The sequence below is a fragment of the Danio rerio genome, chromosome 5, assembly GCF_049306965.1.
Source record: "Danio rerio strain Tuebingen ecotype United States chromosome 5, GRCz12tu, whole genome shotgun sequence".
In the NCBI taxonomy this organism is placed as follows: Eukaryota; Metazoa; Chordata; class Actinopteri; order Cypriniformes; family Danionidae; genus Danio; species Danio rerio.
The window spans coordinates 52,731,173-52,751,183 of NC_133180.1; the positions used below are offsets into that span (position 1 = coordinate 52,731,173).

Genomic DNA, 20,011 nt, shown 5'->3' on the forward strand with positions numbered 1-20,011 from the left:
CACTACAGACAATTTAGCTTACCCAATTCACCTATACCACATGTTTTTGGACTGTAGGGGAAACCGAAGCACCTGGAGAAAACCGGGAGAAAAAAACGGAGAGAACATGCAAACTCCACACAGAAATGCCAACTGATGCAGCCGGGGATCAAACTAGCAACCTTTTTGCTGTGAAGCAACAGTGCTACCGCTGCACCACTGGATATAAAGTATAACCACAATGTTATGGCAAATTATTAAAATAAAAGGCAATAAATGATTAAGAGATTCAGATACTAAAATATAGTTTCTTTATTTTCAACCTGCCTCTACAGTCTACAGGATGAAGGCACGTACTTTGTTTTTTTCCAAAAAAATCAATCACCGTACTCCACGTTTCATAGAAATGTTCACATCTCTCTTTCTCCTACTTAAAATGAACCGAGCACATGTGGGAATATTTCACAGATCATTCCTGTGCTCTACCATGACGAAAACCAGGAAGCCATTATGGTTCCATTACGTTTGCTTGTTTTTCTTTCACAAGTAAGGTTTAACATTTAAAACCAGCAACTTTATTACCATCAGTCGAAATACTGAATCTGGATTCTACATTTCCTAAAATAAATTACAGTTTATTTCCCTGACAAACAATGGCAGCAAAAGTGTTTACAGAAAATATCACCCGCTTGCCGTTGAGGCAAACTATGAGCTTAAGAGAGGTACAGAGCTATACACTGGCCTGTGAGTGACACCCACAACAAAACCAGCATCAAACTGTGCAAAATGCATCTAGGAAAAAATGCCAATAGGACTGGAATTACTTGATCCACTTATCCATTTGAGTTCAATTTAAAATATTCAGCTTAAACCTTCTATAAATTTACAAAATGCACCTTTATGTTTCCTCTTGGTGCTTCACATGATGCTGCTGTTCAATAACAGGAAGTAGGTGAGAGTCTTGGTGAGGAGCAGCATTGGCCTGTGGTAAAACTAGAGGCTCAGCGATGGCTGGCTGCGTTGGTCCAGGCCTGATCGAGTCTATGGTAGTGTGGTGGCTAACATCTGCTTTCATCAAAACTTCATAGTATAACAGGTAAAAAACTGGCGTAACAATGCCCACGACCAACATGATGGCCACTGCAGTCCACCATCTCATCCCCCAGTCGGCCCCATAGTACGGGTCTTTCTTAATGGCTGGTCTGCGCTCGGCGTCCCCCAAAAGAGGCTGTTCCAGAGAAGACACCACCTCACTCAGGCTGTTCCTGGAAGGGGCAGAAGACTTGACGAGTTGTTGAATGTCTTTGTCCTTTTCTTGCAGGAAGCACTCCACGCTGTCCGCAGATGAGGAAGAGGATGTAGAGTCCAAGGAAGCTCCCGAAACTGGCGTCTCTGTGATTCTGCAAGTGCCACTGGGTGAGCTGCTCTTGTGGGGAGCTGTGTTGTGGGTTTCTGTGAAAGAGCTGAATTTTCTCACAGGGATTCTTAGAGAGCGCAGCGCAAAGAAGTCTTGCTCGGTCAGAAGGTTGTTGGCCCGCTTAATGTCTGCAACCTGAGATAAACAAAAAAAAAAAAAAAAAAAATAGGAATGTCAGTACAAACATGCATTGGGTATATTGGGGAAGAGTGATTTAGATATGCACACATGCAGAAAAGTGATGTGCAGTAATGACATTATAGATCATCATATAGTTTAGTATAGCCTAACTACCCTAATTAAGCCTTTGAATCACACTTTAAATCTGAATGCTTGTATTTTGAAAAAAAAAATGTAATAAAATAATATGTACTGTCATTAAGGCAAAGATAAAATAAATCAATTATTAGAAACGAGTCATCAAATCTATTATGTTTAGAAATGTTAGAATCTTATTTTTGTTAAAAAGAAATTTGGGAAAGGGGTTGCTAATAATTATGGAGGGCTAATAATCCTGACTTCAACTGCATTCATGCAGTTATTTTCCTCCCTGTGAATAAGGAAAGGGAAATAAATACAATAGAATAAAAATGAAACAAACTGTGCTTTAAGCCTCTTTATGGTAAGAATAAAACTTTATCTACAACAGTTCAGTAAAGAGCAGTGAGGCATTTTCTCCTTTTGTTGTTTGAATAATTATAAAAAACGGGGCAGGCAGCAGGAATATTGCGTGCTGTCACTTTGATGGTTTTTCTTTCACACGTGTTTTGATTCTTAACTCGTTTATTACACAAATAAGGTTAATATGAATAATCACTAAACACAGCGTTTTGACACCTATTTGACCATTAAAGCGCTCTCATTAAGATGACTTTAGATGTGTGTGCACTGCTCGTCCCTGATCGCACAGTGTGCGAATGAGGCCGAATGCTGCATGTTGTGTGCGCGCCGCACACACCAAGATGCGGCATGCCGTCTCATTTGCTCTTTTAAAAACATGATTTAAATGTAAATCAATGAATGATGCGCATCCCGTGCTGCAAAAGTTACATTACAGTGCATGCTTTTTGTCATTTTTACGTGGAGCTGAGCTTTGCAGAGCAACAAATGTGAACAACTTGAAAGCGGGCGGTATATAATGCAATAATCGTTCATCTCGATTAATGTTCTTCATAATTGTTAGAAGTCAAAATCTAAATCGAATTTTCGATTAATTGCACAGCCCTAAATTAAGGCAATAACAGCTATTTTCATTGAGTATTACATGAATTTCAATTATAATGGTTTTAAGTTATCCAAAATAGGGCTGAACTATACTGGGAAAATAAAAAAGAAATAAAAAATATTTTTCTGCAATCTATAGCACAATATTGAGTATTCATCGGCATAAAATATAATAAACCAGTCACAGTCATTGATAAATAAACTAGAGCAAAGATAATAATAAAAAAAAATAATACTGTATTTTACAGCTGTCTGGGAGTCTAGCAGTTTTTAGGCACACAAACTATATAATCAAATGTAAAATAATACTGTGTAGTCTTCATCCTATATATATATATATATATATATATATATATATATATATATATATATATATATATATATATATATATATATATATATATATATATATATACATACACACACACATACACATACAAAATACAATTAAAGTAACAAATATTTTCCTAAAGTAACAAATATTATGATTTCGTGTCTGGTTTTAACCTGGATTGAAATGCTCAGACAGTCACATGCCTTAAAAACACATGCAAATGGTCAAATTTATGCTTAAACTTTGCATTGACTGTACAAAATATGCAAGTCTGGCACAGTCAAACCCAACTCAACATTCTGCGCTATGACTATTGTAAATGCACCCATTGCTTTATCGATGCTGAAACTATATATTGTGCGTCACTAAATCCAAACTAAGCAATATTGAGTACTGCTCCTGGTATTGAAAGTAATGGAATAAATGGGTTTTATGTTTTATATGCTGTTGTAATATGTATATTTATGAATGTATTGTTTTTTTGAGATACAGACCTAAGAGACTCAAATAAAAGGAATTATAATGTGAAAGCACAAAGCTGGATGTGAGCCAAACAACATCCAGGTAATCTATTTCCTTCCAGGTAAGTTTGCGTTTAGTTAGAACAAAACTCATAAGTTTAATCGCCTTAATTTGTTTGTGTTTAAAGTTATGCCAGCTTCTAGACTAAATTCATGGTTAGAAAATGTATATTGCAGTTAGATCATATAAAGATTTTGCTATTTATTTTTGCTAAAATCTCAACAGTATTTGGTTTAACAGTGTTAAAAATCTCTTCAAAAGAATAAACTGGATAGAAATGAATCCCTCACAGAACTAAAGCTGGAACGATTTAATAGAACATTATTCGTAGATGAAGTGCTTTTGTACAAACAACATGTGGGAGGACTGTCGTGTGTGTTATCCTGGTGTTTTTACAGTGGGTATAAATCTGGTCCCACCGGTTTGAAAATTTATAGCAGCATTTTGTCGTCTTGGTAACTTACACTACACTGCTAACCTGCTCCAGAGCAGATTTGATTTTGGGGTTAGATAGTTTAAACCTTAACTGGACCAATCAGCTGTCAGAAAACTGATATAACATATATAAAATATATGTCTGATACAACAAAGCCATTCCCAGTCCCAGTGTCTTTTTTTTTCCCTCCAAATTAAAACCTTTTCATACTAAGCATTTGAGTCAAAAGATAGTCTCTTACTAATATTTGATTGATAGTAGCCTATATGAATTGTAATTATTCAGTTTATATTATAATCAAATGGTTTACAAATATCAATTAATATTAATTAATTGATTTAAATGATTCTTTTGAAATGTTTGTGAACCTACATTTTCTTTAAGTTGTCTTCTCAAACTGTCGTTACATCAACAGTTTTTTTTTTTTTTTTTGCCTAAATCTATTTTAAAAATTTTTATAACGATATCTTGTAATCTTCAACAGTGAGGTGAATTGCTGAGGACAGGGTTCTCTCCTGAGAAATTAATCAAACTGACCACTGTTTTGTGATTGACTGTTTGCTGCACATTTCGCTTTCAGGTGCGTGCGGTTAAGAGTAAATCACATAAAAAAAATAGAATATATATATATATATATATATATATATATATATATATATATATATATATATATATATATATATATATATATATATATATATATATAAAACCTTAAGTTAAAGTATATATCAAGCATTATAAAATCACTTAACCTTAAGCCTATTTCAGAAAGGAGGTAAAGTGAAAACTCAGATTATGTTAACTCTAAATTGACGTAGACGATTTAATTTCAAATTGGGAGGTATGTCAAACCCGAAAGGAAAACAAAAATATATTTAAAAAAAGACTTACCACACTTTCTCAGATTTGACATGCCTCTCATTCTGAAATGGAAAACCCAGTTTGCCTCATTTAAGGGTTAACATAATAAGAGTTTAGCCCAAGATCTTAACCAGTATGCATGTATTTGACAAACTAAACCTTCAACTGATTTTGTGCAACTGCTCTCGGGTATTAAGATGCATTTTTGTTCATCTTATCACAAGCAGACTACATTAAATACTGAGGTTCACAGGATCGAAAAAGTTGAGCTTGTCCACGTTCAACCTCTCACAGAGGTAGTAAAACCACATTAAACCTCAATTATTTAAAATAATCCAATGGCTAATGTAAATAAATGTACACAACCATAAAGGATCACCTACTCTATGCCTAATGACCTAATTAAACATCACAAAACATGTTGAGGTTCGACAGTCAGATCTTATTTATACTCTGCTGTCTGGAATTATAAGTTTAGTTTGGAAGTAAATAAAAATTAAAAAGCACAATGTTCTTTACATGTCCTACTTCAAACGCAGTTTTTTTTCTTTTCTTTTTTTTGCGTTTATACATAAATCATGCATGCTTATTTAGCAATATTTCCTTAAGACAGCAATATTTTTTAAAAAGACCGATTAAAACACCAAATGTAAACGGGAATATGCGTTCCTAGTTTACTTTCAGTTTGACACAGTTTGATCAAAAAGCATCTTAATACGATGTAAAAGGGGCTGAAGTTTTGTTAAAGGGCCATGAAACCCCCTCGTTTCAGCAGGGTGTTTTCACACCTCTACTTTGGAAAAAGTCAGAAAAGTGGGCGTGTCCAGCTCTGTTTAGGGGGGAGTGTCGGAGGAACTAAAGTGGGAGGGTGTGGGAGTGTGTATTTGGGCATGCGCGAGTTTCAGTCAAAATACACACAGGAGAAAGGGATGGTGTTTAACCTACATGGACATCTGTAGTCGATTTATTTGCCAAATTATTAAATGTTGGACTTTAACTGCAGTTTGGCTCTTTCCTTCAGGGAATTCATTCATGCCCCTCCGACAAACGAGATATTTGATTCGAGGAACTGCTCTAAGCGTGTATTTTTCATGCAATGTTTGATACCGCACGGCGAATGAGAGAAAAAAAACCTCCGCATTTCCCGGAAACTTAGATGCACACAGCAGGTAGCGTCAGAAAGCCGCGTGTGTTATTCCGGTCACAAAATGCGGTGCTAACATGTTCGCACTCAGTGCAATAGTTAACTTAATTCGATACGAACAAACTGAATAAACAAAGAGCACTGGTCGCTCACTTACCAAATCTGTAGAGACAGGACAACCCCCAGTACTACTAGAGCCGCGTCTTTATGGAGAGAATACTACAAGCGAATCCGGATTTCAGCGTTTGCAGATGAGAACAGCTCTCAGGTAAACAATGTTCCTCCTTAGACACGTAAGTTATTGTTGTTGAGCGTCGCGTACACTGTTAATCCACACGTGATTCAGCTGAGCTCTCACAGAGAGAAAATGAAAACGAAACTTAAAGGCAGCAAACTATAAAAGCAACACTTCACGCTTGTTTTACCAACAAAACGTGACGTCTCTGTGGCGTAAACACGGTGACACTAATGAATGTTGCACAATAGAGCGCACTGATTGGTTTGAACCAAGCCTTACTCATGCATTAATGCATCACACTGTAAGACGTAATAAGACTCACTCTGGCACAGACGCCCAGTCTGCACGCTGGAATACAACGCTATTATGTCATGACCGTGACGCAGCTTCAAAAATTCGTTTCAAACAGGAAGTACGAATTTGCTTGAAATAACGCAAAAACAACCAATTTACACTTTTTAGTGAAATATATGTGTCCTAATAGTGTTTTTAGCAGTGTGGGACACATATACGACTGTCAACAGCTCAAAAAATGTGTTTTGGTGTTTCGTGACCCTTTAACAGTAACATGTTAGACAGAAGGTTAAAATAAGTAAACAAATAATAATAAAATTTACAAACTAAACCTATCCCCGTTTTTCCGCATGTTACTTCTTCATTTGGTTACACTTCTAGGATGTGAAACATCCATTTTAAAGAACTGAAATAAACTATTGTAAATGATAAGCCTGTGCAATAAATAATCCAAATCTGCAGTGAAAACTAAGTGAGAGATGTGTTTGGTTTTGTGATAAGTTTCCTTTCCTTGAAATTACAGATACTTCAAGAATAATCTATAGTAAAATATTACGAGTTTCAAAATAAATCAAGCTAAATTCAAACAAGTCATCTTGCCAGTCACCAAAACATAAACATAAAAGTAAGCAAACAACAAGGGATCATTTACTTACAGTACAGAAATATTGCAGAGAAATACTGATAAGCGTGTCTCCCTCTTTAATCTCCCTTATCAAGTACACGATGTCGTCCTTGCGATCTCTAGATGTGCTCCTGTGATGCCGATCTCTTCCCCTGGAACGCAGTTCAAATGCCTCTCCATCCTCCTCTGAGTATTCAGTCTCGGAGTTGTTCCCAAAAGCAGACATGTAAGCACCTGTGGCTGGCTGCACTGCCGTTGCAAACTGGAAACCATTGTGCTGGTTCCTTCCAGTCATTTTTCACTGTCAAAAGAACAAAAGCCAGATGAAAGAAGGTACTGCTGATCATAGGTGTGCTTCACAAAATATACTGGTTTTGTCATAGTTCTGAGGTTAATGGAATCTTCTTGGTATGAACCCAGCTGAGGTGTGGAAAAATTAGATATGGATGAATGGCTAGAAGCCTACTGTAAGCACACTCAACAGCTGAAACTGCTGATAAGACTAAATTCAGCCTTGGCTCATGTTGACACAAACCATTTTAGTGAGTATTTCTAGTTAATTTTTGCCCAAAGTGCACAGATACTATCTAATGTCTCATGTGGACCGTATTTCTTACGTGGCCTGGAGGATGCAGGTAGCGCTAACGTTAACTAATGTTAGCATCTATTAGCATGTAAACATTACTTCACAAGACGAGACAGTTTTACATTACAGAATCAAACCAAGAAATCGGACAAAAAACGTGTTTAGATAACGTTTTCGAGAAGCAAACCCTAAAATGTTACGTTCTTGGGGTTAATTTCGCTCAGAAATATAACTTTAACATGTATATTAGCCAAGTAGCCGAGTTAGCATTAGCATGGAAATTGAACCAGCGTTTCGCAATACAAGTACGATATGGCCAAGAAACTAACTAGTTTATTAAACGGCAGAACAATACAGCAATTTAAGCCACAGCGCCACATTTTTTTATTCAATAATATCAAGTAAGTTAACTCTCACTAGGAAAAAAGGGTGAAACTGATGCTAACCAAACTTTGTCAACAACCGGGGACGTGTTGACACACTCGATTTCTGAAAACAAACCAGCTTTAAGTTTTGTTTATCAACATGTCATGATTTACCTGAGAAACGAGCGTAGTGGTCGCCTTGTCTTCAGTGATTAGGCCATTCTCCTGTTTCCTCTGTGTGCCTCATCGTTTCTGCTGGATTACTGGAGAACGAGACGCCACGTCAACACAGAGCACGCGCTGACATCATCGACATCTCTCGTTATCTCGCTGATGTCATCAGGAACAGTTTTATTATCATTTTCCATTTTTATGGTTTTCATGTATAATTCTATATGAGGACACATTTATATGAGGATACACTTAAAGGGATTGTTCACCCCCAAATTTAAATTTCGTCGCCATTTACTGTCCCTTCACTTGCTTCACACCATTTATTTCTTCTGTTGAACACAAAAGAAGATATTTTGAAGAAAGCTGAAAACCTGTAACAACTGACTTCCTTAGTAGGAAAAAACAAATACCTTTTCAACATGCTATGTACAATTTAAATAGTTAAATTTTTATATTGAGGAATAGATTGTAACATTTCTGAAAACAATATGAAGCAAATTAAGCTAAATTTTAATTTCATCCATTTATTTATTTTCTTTTCAGCTTAGTTCCTTTAATAGTCAGGGGTCACCACAGTGGAATGAACCGCCAACTTATCCAGCTTATGTTTTATGCAGAATATGCCCTTTCAGCTGCAACCCATCACTGGGAAACACCCATACACTCTCATTCACACACATACTGTACACTGCAGCCAGTTTAGCTTAGCAGGGAGAAGACGTAAACTCCACACAGAAATGCCAACTGACCCAGCCGAGGCTCAAACCAGCAACCTAATTGCTGTGAGGCGACAGCTCTAATACTTGCCCTTGCCCTTAATTTCACTGAATTAAATTTTATTAAATAGACATCATTAAAGCTGTAATGTTAACAATAGCCTGTATGGTTTTAGTGCATTTTAAATTACACCAGAAATATAGACTATTTAAAAATATATTCAATTTAATACACTTTAAAACTACTTATAATACTTAAAATACCAAATTACAAGTATTTTAAAACTGTTATTGTGTGTCACCACACAATAAAATAAATATATTAAATATATTTAAAAATGGCACAACCATTTGAATAAAAATAAAACAGTGTGAAAAAAAAAAAAAAAAAAAAACATGTCTTGGAGATGTTTTCCAAGCATGAGAACAAAACACTCAAAACCACAATTGAAAAGGAATTACAGAATAGGCAGAAGGTTGCAGCACTGTTGTATTTAACATGTTCCAGTTAAATGCTTGTTTGTTTGTGTGAGTAATGCATAATGTGTCTGCGTTTGCATAATTAGACACAAATGCTAGCAAAATGTCTACATTTATGTTTCAAATAGTTTTTGTGAGAATAATGCGAATATATGTGAAATAATGACCATTATCCACTTGAATAATGGGTATGGATTGTAGGATAGCAGCAAATCAGGCTATAGTTTGAACACTTACATGAGTATTTATAGGGCTACACTGTTAAACAGAATTGTTTACATCAAAATATAATAAATAATAATAATGGCAAAGAATAATGGTGGCCCAGTAGGTGCTTTCGCCTCACAGCGGTCGCTGGTTCAAGCCTTGGCTGGGTCAGTTGGCATTTCTGTATGGAGTGCATGTTCTACCTGCGTTCGTGTGGGTTTCCTCTGGGTGTTCCAGTTTCCCCCACAGTCCAAAGACATGGTACAGGTGAATTGGGTACGCTAATTTGTCAATAGTGTATGAGTGTGAATGATTGTGTATGGATGTTTCCCAGAGATTGGTTGAAGCTGGAAGGGCATCCGCTGTGTAAAACGTGCAAGATAAGTTGCTGGTTCATTCCGCTGTGGCGACCCCAAGGGACTAAGCTGAAGAGAAAATGAACGAATAATAATAATAATAATAATAATAATAATAATAATAATAATAATAATAATAAATATAATATACTAAAAAAGAAAAATATTAAATAATTTATTTAAAACACACACAGATATAACTGTCTTCAGTAAAATGTTTAAATATGTATTTTAAAACTATTTATTTAAAATGGCATGTGAAAGTACAGTGCAGTCAAGGATGTAATCATACGGACATATAAATCATTCATTTATTTATTTATTTACACTTGCTTACTTATGTACTTACATATTTTAATATAGATATTACTACAAGCATATTTCTAAACATTTTTAATATTTAAAAAAAGAGAAAGAATATATAAGGTACAGTATATAAACATAATTGTCAGGACTAAAATAAATAATAAAAAACACATTTAAAGGAACAGAATGTTATATATATATATATATATATATATATATATATATATATATATATATATATATATATATATATATATATATATTTATATATATATATATATATATATATATATATATATATATATATATTTATATATTTATATATATATATATATATATATATATATATATATATATATATATATATATATATATATATATATATGTATATGTATATATATGTATATGTATATATATGTATATATATATATGTATATGTATATATATGTATATATATATATATATATATATATATATATATATATATATATATATATGTATATATATATATATATATATATATATGTATATGTATATATATATATATATATATATATATATATATATATATATATATATATAAATGTGTTATTATATATATATATATATATATATATATATATATATATATATATATATATATATATATATATATATATACATATATATATATATATATATATATATATATACACACACACACACACACACACACACACACACACACACACACACACACACACACATACATACAGTTGAAGTCAAAATGATTAGCCCTCCTATGATTTTTTTTTTCTTTTTTAATTATTTCCCAAATTATAATTATGTTTAACAGAGCAAGGTTTTTTTTCAACAGTTTTTCCTATAATATTTTTTTCTTCTGGAGAAAGTCTTATTTGTTTTATTTTGACTATAATAAAAGCCAATTTTATTTTTAAAGCCATTTTAAGGTCAATATTATTAGCTCTCGTAAACATTTTGTTTTGCAATTGTCTACAGAACATACCACTGTTAAATGCAATGACTTGCCTAAATACCTTATAACTTGCTTAATTAACCTAATTTACCCAGTCAAGCCTATACATTGCACTTTAATTTGAGTACTACTATCTTGAAAAATATCTAGTAAAATATTATGTATAGCTTTAGCCAATTTCTTTAATGTAAAAATGATAATTTTCAAGTAAAAGTAACCTATATTAGTTATAAAAGAGAGTAAAGTATAGGTCCACTGCTATTTTTATTCAAGCGTTTTTATTAGAATAATCCGCGCCACATGTTGATTTCAGAAACGTCATTCTCCATTCTCCTCCAGCAGCCCGAGGAAGACAGATCGCTTGGTGGAGCTGTTCCCTCGATCTGTCAAGCGCGGAGGTTAATGAGATTAGCACATCCCTGCTCAGACAAGACAAGGCTCTCCCCAAGTCCACTAGTTCAGACGGGACAATATAACGGACTGCATGGCAGCGCATGTCGGGCTCCACGCGCATCTACACTCACCTCGCATGGACTGCAGAATCCACGCGGCGTCCTGGAAGAAAACACATCCTCTGCCAAACTGAACGAGCAGTTCAAGAGCAACAACTTCTGTGCAGGAACACTGGGAGCGCAGCGCGATTGTCACGATGTATTTATCATCCCATTGACGGACACAGCGCTGACCGCTTGCGTTTCCCCCGGACCTTTTGTTGTTTGCTTTGGAGTGTTGCAACAAAGTGTTAGGTGAGTAACTTTTGCATCACGTTGCTTGTTTTGTGCAGCATTTTAGAGAAATGGACCGGTCAGTGCGTCACGAGCGCCTAAAATGCGTAATAACGGTCAGTTCAAGCTGCGCGTACATATGCTATTTGCTTTGTGATAGCCTATTAATTTTCTTTGTATGGATTTTAATTAATGATTTATCCATATCACAGTGGGAATAAATAATAATCAACAGGATATTCTAGTTTAAAATGTTCGCTTGGTTGTTTCACAATATTTACCCTGGCTTTATGGTTATAACGGACTCCTCTTTAAACTCTAGCGAACACTCACGTGCGACTAAATGCAACCATAACGCATTTCTTCTTATTCCTTTCTTCCTCCCTTGACTATAAACAGACATGGGAGTTTATGAACATGTTAATGTTAAATCAGTTCATATGGTTAGCGGAGGAGAGGCCATTCATTCTCGTGCGCTTCCATGGTTACTGAGGGTCTTCAGCGCGCTTTGTGTCTCTCCTCCCGCTTCCATTGAGATAAAACAACAGTCGGCGGGGCTCCTCCCCACTCACAGGGGCTCGCGAAGCCCCCTGTCACCCAAAATCCGGACGCTCATCTCACTTATCTTCAAGCAGCATCAGTTTAAGTGATGTGAGGCTCCCTTCTCACTTTAGGGTCCCTATGCATGCAGTTTAGGCTACACTCAGCACGCGTTAGTCATGATGCCTCCAGTGTTCGTTGATTACGCCTGAAATCTTATGTCCTGATTAGGCTTGATATGACTGAAAATTGTAACGTTTTCTTCAGGATCATAGCCAGCCTATTAAGTCTGGGCGGTTCTTTTTTTCAAAAAGTGGAACTTTTTACAGTTATTTGACTTATTTCTATTAAATTATGAGGTTCAAATGCTGCATTTTTATGACATTTTAGCCACTAATTTTTGCTGTATTGGCTTGTCGGATAGTTGTCATTATCACACTTTTTGATCCAGCAAAAATATTTCTTAAGTTTTTGTCTTATAGAGCTTACTATACTATTTTATGTTTACAAAAATGTGTTTATTTACTAATGTGCTATTACAGTGTTATAAATATTGTAATGAGATTACAATTTATTTTACATAAAAATTTTTGAACAAAATAATATGAAAAATTTATTTTTTTTAAATACTTAATTTTTTAAATACGATAATAATTTATTATAGCCCATCATTAAAAAAAAAAAAAAAACTTAATTAGGAATCTGTTAAAACTTTAAAATAAAAGTTTTAAAATAAGAACTGTATAGGCAAACAACAAACTGTCCAGTTAATTTACTCAATCAGAATTTGTCCATTTGCATAAATAAAAATTAATTTAGTCTTAAACCCTTCTTCTATTGGTTATTTTCACAATGTATGATTGCATACTGTCAAAAATGAGATAAATGAGCTCATATAGGGGCCAAATTCTAGATTTTGTCAGAAGGGGGGTGGGTCATTTGAACCCCCAAACCCCACAGTGGCTACGGGCTACGGTCTTTACAATTGCATGCCCCTTTTAGGTCTGTTAGCCTGTCCAGTTCTTTTTGATTATTTATGACACTTTTTGATTTTTTAACACTGGATGCTGGGTTGTTTCAATACAGAGGTAGTAAAAATATGTGCAAACTCATCCTTTAGGAAATAAACAACTAACTAACTAACTAAACAAACAAACAAACAAACAAATCAAAATAAATAAATAAATAAATAAATCATTGGTTGTGTTCAAATATATTTAACCCAAATTTATGATGAATATTTTGTCAATCAATCAATCAATCAATCAATCAATCAATCAATCAGTCAGTCAGTCAGTCAGTCAGTCAGTCAGTCAACCAACCAACCAACCAACCAACCAACCAACCAACCAACCAACCAACCAACCAACCAACCAACCAACCAACCAATTAATCAATCAATCCACCAATCAATCTGCTAAGGTCAATCTGTCAGTCATTATGAAAATGAGCCCAGTGTTATCACAGATTAACTGTGCACTTTAAAAAAAAAAATCCTAGTTGTCCTTTTTTTTTTTTTTAGGCTAAATCAAATTAACCTTATGAGTCCATTGAAATTATGTTATGTTAAACTCACCTAAAACAGTTTGCACAACTTACAAAATTAAGTTAGAACATGATTAACTTTGTTTAATAAGTTACAACAACCTAAAACATATGCTGTCATGACTAATCGATCATATCCTTTTGACAGTGTAGTTGTTTTGTTTGTTTTTTATTTAGCTTTTTATATATATGTAAAAAAAAAAAATTGTAAAGTTTTATTAAGTCTCTAGTTAATTGATTTTAATTCCAGTTTATTTAAACTTTTGTATACATTCATTATAACTGTTATTTTAACTTTTTAATGTAATTATAGGTAAAGCATTAGACATTTAGTTGTGTTTGTGTCATTTCTTATTTGCTGGGTCTATATAGCTGGCCTTTATTTATTTTCTATTTGAACTATGCTTGCTAAAATAAATTAAACTAAAATTCATGAACACAAACAATAGATCTTGAATAGATTTAACGTTATTGCCTTGTAAACAAATAATATGCAATCAATAAAAAAAATAATAATAATAATCTGATACAATTTAAATTTTTGAATAAAGTTATGCATAAAAATACTCATTACTGGGCTAAATTACATGATTGCATGTATGTGACCACCCTGCACTGGCTAGCTATCACTTAAACAATACCGTTGCTGCATAAACACAAACCTTGAGTTATTTTGGGGCTTAATTGTTTTATGTTTAATAGCTTAATATGTTTAATAGCTTAATTGTTTTATGTTCAATCCACGTAATTTGTAAAAAAAAACTTATGTGTTAACCTAATTCTTTCATGTTGTCCCAACTGGGGCCGGTATAAGATTCTGACGGAATGATAACCTTGGATAAAAATACTATGGTTTCATGGTTAAACAGTATAGTGATTATTGCTCTAAAATATATTCTTTTTAAATGTCTGAGTAAAAAAAAAAAAACATTTTCCCCCTTTGAATACAATATATGTGGATATTTTTGGATATCTTTGGATATCTTTTCTGCTGGAGATTCTGTTATCCTAAAAAAAAAAAAGGTAAATAAAAAATCATAGCAGCGGTATATAAGAACATTTTGGTGGCTTTAAAACCTTGACTTTTCCAAACCATGATATACCTTGCCTAATCCCAAAACAAATTGATTTTGTGGAACCCAGTATTTTCAACACTGACGCAACTTCAGCCTTCCACTTGTTGTAAACCATACACAATTTGCATAGTTTTATCCAGTCTTTCTTCTATTTTATTGCATCAACTGGCATCTCTGGTAGTCTGTTTTACACTGTTTCGTGTTTAATTCATTAGGGGCACCCTTTATCTACTGAATAGATGCACTGTGGACTCAATGGATTGAATGATCTTTTTGCACCCCCCCTTACGAAGTTTCAGTCGGGCATCATTCAGCGCATGTGATTCACGGCTGGGTGTTAGATTTGCAGTGGTCGCCCCTGTTTTTGTACCTCCCCTTAAATAGAGCCTCGCATGTTGAGAAAACAGAGAGGATGTAACATAAACACTAAATCTATTGAGATGTGCGAAGGCGCTGCTCGCAGATGGAGCGCTCGGTGATTGATGTCACAAGGAAAGGGACCACACAAAGTCCAGCGTGAAGAGACAGGTGGACTTAAAACAAAAGAACAAACATTAGGGGCGCTGAGGCTTTCTTACTACACAAGTCAGAATCGCCTGTTATGCTGTTGCATGCTTTAGGTTTGTTTTCATCAAATGGCATTGTTGCCCTAAAGAGGTCATGAAAATTAAGCCTAGTTAATTAATCGAGAGATTGTCGTGTCATTTAGTCTGTAAAGCCAGTTGTAGCTATAGCTGTGCGATTTGGGTAAAATATATTGCAATTTTTTTAAAAAAGATATTGCGATTTCGATTTAATTTGCAGTTTAATTTTGTAGTTGAACTTCAGCTTATAAATCTGTATTGTAGCTTCTTGCTGCTAAAATGCAAGTTAGTGTTAGTTAAAAAGGAACTGAAAAGATATTAACTAACTCCAACTTCTATTCAAATTTGTTTAGAAATGTTATTAAGCACAAATTTGTCTCTTCCACAAACAGTAACGTAAATAGCATTAGTTATCTCCTGGTGCCTTTGTGATGTATTTTCATATGGTGTAACAGCTGCAAACAACTCTGAAATTGTACTTTGCTGTTGCTAGCTACTAGATTGAGTGTCATAAGCAATACTTTTAGTTGATTTTTTAGTAAGACACTTCTCATATGGCCACCTGTGGTGCTTATTAGGTGCAGGTAGTTGTATTTCCTCGTGCTTTGGCAAAAATTCTATGACAGCTCTCACAAATGACCTGATTTTATTTGGTGTCTGTGACTTTAAAAGCAAGATATTCCCATATTACCAATGTGCTGTTTTTCTTTGATATCGATTCGTATGGTAATGCTACTGAAGCGGCAGATGCCATCATCCCACTTGTCAGCACTTTCCTGTTTGTTTGTTTTAATGTGGGTGTTTCGCATAGTTTAGTTGCGCATTTCTGATTGGGCAGAATGAAAGTGTCCTCTCTTAATTGCTTAATTGGCTAGTAAGACTGTCACACACAGACGGCAGTCACGCATTTGCTCTGGGTAGGGGAAATTTTATAATTATTTCATATCATAGCCTCTTGCGATTAGCTAATTGCAATGTTTCTAATCAATTAACCGCACAGCCCTAGTTCTAGCATAACTCCAGCACTTGCTGTGGGAATCACAGGATAACTTAAATACGATATTATCAAGATATTTTGCCTACGATATTGATATCTGCAATTCTACGATATATCAATTTGTCATTATCGATATATCACGATGTTTATGATGTAATAGTTTGTGGAATAAAGTAATTTAAGTAGTCTTGTAGATATATTATAGGATAGACTTGCTTTGTTTATCAAATAAATGGATCTGATTGGATTTGCATTGTAAACATTAAATAAAAGTAAAAAAATTATTATTTTTTACTTCATATAAGTTTTAAGATATGATACTCCTAAAATTATTCTGCATAAATTCACAGATTTTTTTTTACAAAATTCTCCACAGAAACAGAAAAAAAAAATGTCAGCAGATTCTGTCTGGCCCTATTTCATAGTAAATGCAAAGTATTTAGATAACGTTATTAAACTTACTAAACTGTAACAAATTCCAGATGCCTTAAATTTAAATTTTAGTTTAATCAAATGAACTGTTCTAATCTCAACTTACATCAATTAAAATGAAAAAAATATTAAGTTAAACTTTGTATAGCTTGAAAAAAGTTAAAACCTGATTAACTATTTGAAAGAAGTTAAAGCAGCAAATCAATATTTGTTGTCTTTACATTTTATTTGTGATTACATTTTTTACAGTGTAGTAATCAAATTAAATACAGTACACATACTGTAACTTTATAAAGAATGAATTTTGTAATCTGTTGTGAAATGCTTTTTTAAAGTACCCTTCCCAACTCTGGTTGCTGGTGGGCTTAAATGGGTTAAAGGGACACACACGGTATTGGTCTGTTGTTGTTCAAACCCAAATAGTAGTAAATTGGAAAAAAAAAAAAAAATCTGTGGATTTATTTTGAGGTGGAATTTCATAGACAGATTCTGGGAAGCACATCAAAACCTTTATTTTATATCTTATAAAAAGTGTCATAATATGTCCCCCTTTAATTATTGCCCCACTGACCCTTTCCTCCTGCGATTCCCCTTTGTACTTCAGTAGCACAGTTTTTTTTTTTTCATTGACAGCTGAAGTCTTCTCTTCCAAATGTCTGAGACTATGTTTTATTGTAAACAGCTTGCCTTGACTTATTTTTGTACATGTTTAGGGTGACATACATACATAGAATTAGCAAAATGTCTAAAAGTAGTAGCCTGTGTTTATATATAATTGTCATTTGGCAAGCTTGAAATGCTCAGTAGCCCTATGGGTTGATTTATGTTGTGTTGAGTTACAGGGATCCCCTATCATCACTGTCATATGAGTTATGAATATGACTCGTCTAGCAAGTGTTCTCTAAGATACTTTAGATTATAAAACATGTTATGTTTTGCTCCTAAATATATAAGTCAAAATATGGATCAAATAATAATAATAATAATACATTTCCACAATCAGCATTACAGGCATGTTTGTGTGAAAACTAAACAACATGGTTATTCTGATAGATTATTAAATATATAAAAAAAATTGTGCTCATGGTAAACGTAATTCAATTCACTGATTCAAAACATCTAGCTGTGCAATAAGTAAAACCAAGTGGTTTTAAAGGAAACTCTGTCAAAAATTATATGATCATTAAGTCATGACAGCTTATGTTTTTAGGTCATTGCAACTTATTTAATTAAGTTTATCATGTTCTAGCTTAATTTTATGTTACGAAAGCTGTTATAAGTCAGTTTGACATAATAAAAGTTCAATTAACTCATGAGGTTATTTGATTCAGCTTAAAAAAATAAGGCAACCAGGAGATTTTTACAATATATATTGATTTAAAATGATAGATGTGTATTTTGGGACTGCACTAATTTGATTAACTGTATTTGTTTAATAGATCATCGAATGACTCTTCATTCATGATCTAAATATGGCTGACAACATTTTAAATGATATATTTAATTATTTAGGTAGTACGCATACAGTTTATTTTATGTTTTAATGTGTGTCTTCTAAATTGCAAAAATGTATTGTTGTAGTCATTATCTTAGCTTTAAAAATATAATAATAATTAAAGGAAATGTTACAATAGTATTGTATTTATGACTGAAAACCTATTTTCTTTAACCTATAAACAATTATGTAGCATATGTCTTATATTTTATTATGTTAAGTTAGGATATTTTTATATTATTTCACTCAAAACTGAAAATTCTGTAATCATTTACTCGCCTTTCACTTATCACGAACGTCTTTGCGATTATTTTGCTGTTAAAAACATATTAAGTTATTTAAAACATGTTGGAAACCTGTAACCACTGAGTTTCATAGTTTTTTCCCCCCCTAGAAGATAATATTTTTTACTTTTCTATAAAATACTTCATGACTTAAGAAATTTTAGATATTTGGACTCAAAACAAGACAAAAATCACATTATTTGCAGTCTTTGCTCTTGACACTGGCTAATTCCTTGTCTATTTAAATTCTGTCCTCACCGGGCAATTTAAAATCTATTTAGAAACAAACACTAGTTGAAAAAGTACACTTTTTTGACAGGTTTACATCACTTTTAATCAATTTGATAATTTCACACCTTCTTAACAGAATTAGCAGGGTTCCCACCAGCCTGGGGCCTCAGCGAAAACATAATGCCCACGCATGTCACCGAGCATGTGGAGAAACTGCATTCACTTCTGTAAATGCCACACAAAGACCCCAGACCCAAAGCAGTAAAAAAACACAGTGGGAGTGTGTCACTGGTTTTCGCCGAGTTAGTTGGTAGTTCATGCGCAAACTGTGCGAAACTCACATGGAAGTTTGATAAATGTGGACCGTTTGACTCGTAACAATCCGTCACTGTCATTCATGTGAAAGTTTTAATATAAAGAATCATCTTTAGCCTAATGATCTTCTCAGTGCGAAACCATTCATCGACTCCCGTTTTTTTGTCTTTTGTTTATTTAAATCCCAGCAAACCAAGTGTTTTGTTCAGTATTATGCAGAATTTGATAGTCAAAAGCTCTTTGTCGTTGCAAATCAGAGAGATGTTTTTACTGCTTGACTCTTTTTAATGCATTCTTTTGTCAAAGCTTTTTTTTTCTTCCTTTTTTTTTGTGGGTATAACCTTAGTTCCAAATTTCTGTTTTGTGCGGTGAACAATATTGATTCTATGTCATTTTGCAGTCTTGATTTATTGAATTTGTTCATGATTCAGGTCACGTTGTATAAAGAGCACACGCTGACCTTTTTCGGTATGTTAATCTGTGTGCATCTTCAGCAGTACGCTGACATATTGCACTCAGTATTTTAGTATCTGTTGATTCTGGAGCT

General features: G+C 33.7%; 2 protein-coding genes across 4 annotated transcripts in view; one reads left to right on the forward strand and one right to left on the reverse strand.

Moving 5' to 3' along the window:
- Window positions 1-271: 271 nt before the first annotated feature.
- On the reverse strand, window positions 272-8,250 carry lysmd3 (LysM, putative peptidoglycan-binding, domain containing 3). Its single transcript, NM_001002104.1, is given in 3 exon segments — window positions 272-1,531; window positions 7,106-7,375; window positions 8,200-8,250. Coding segments are annotated over 2 exon segments (918 nt in total). The 5' UTR covers window positions 7,370-7,375; window positions 8,200-8,250; the 3' UTR covers window positions 272-877.
- Window positions 8,251-11,665: 3,415 nt separating this feature from the next.
- The window catches only part of adgrv1 (adhesion G protein-coupled receptor V1), a 258,923-nt gene continuing 250,577 nt past the window's right edge, over window positions 11,666-20,011 (forward strand). For 2 of the 3 annotated variants that reach the window (XM_009301753.5, XM_005165511.6), the window contains exon 1: window positions 11,701-11,986. The gene's annotated coding sequence lies outside the window, so the exon portion shown is untranslated. 3 annotated transcript variants of the gene reach the window in all.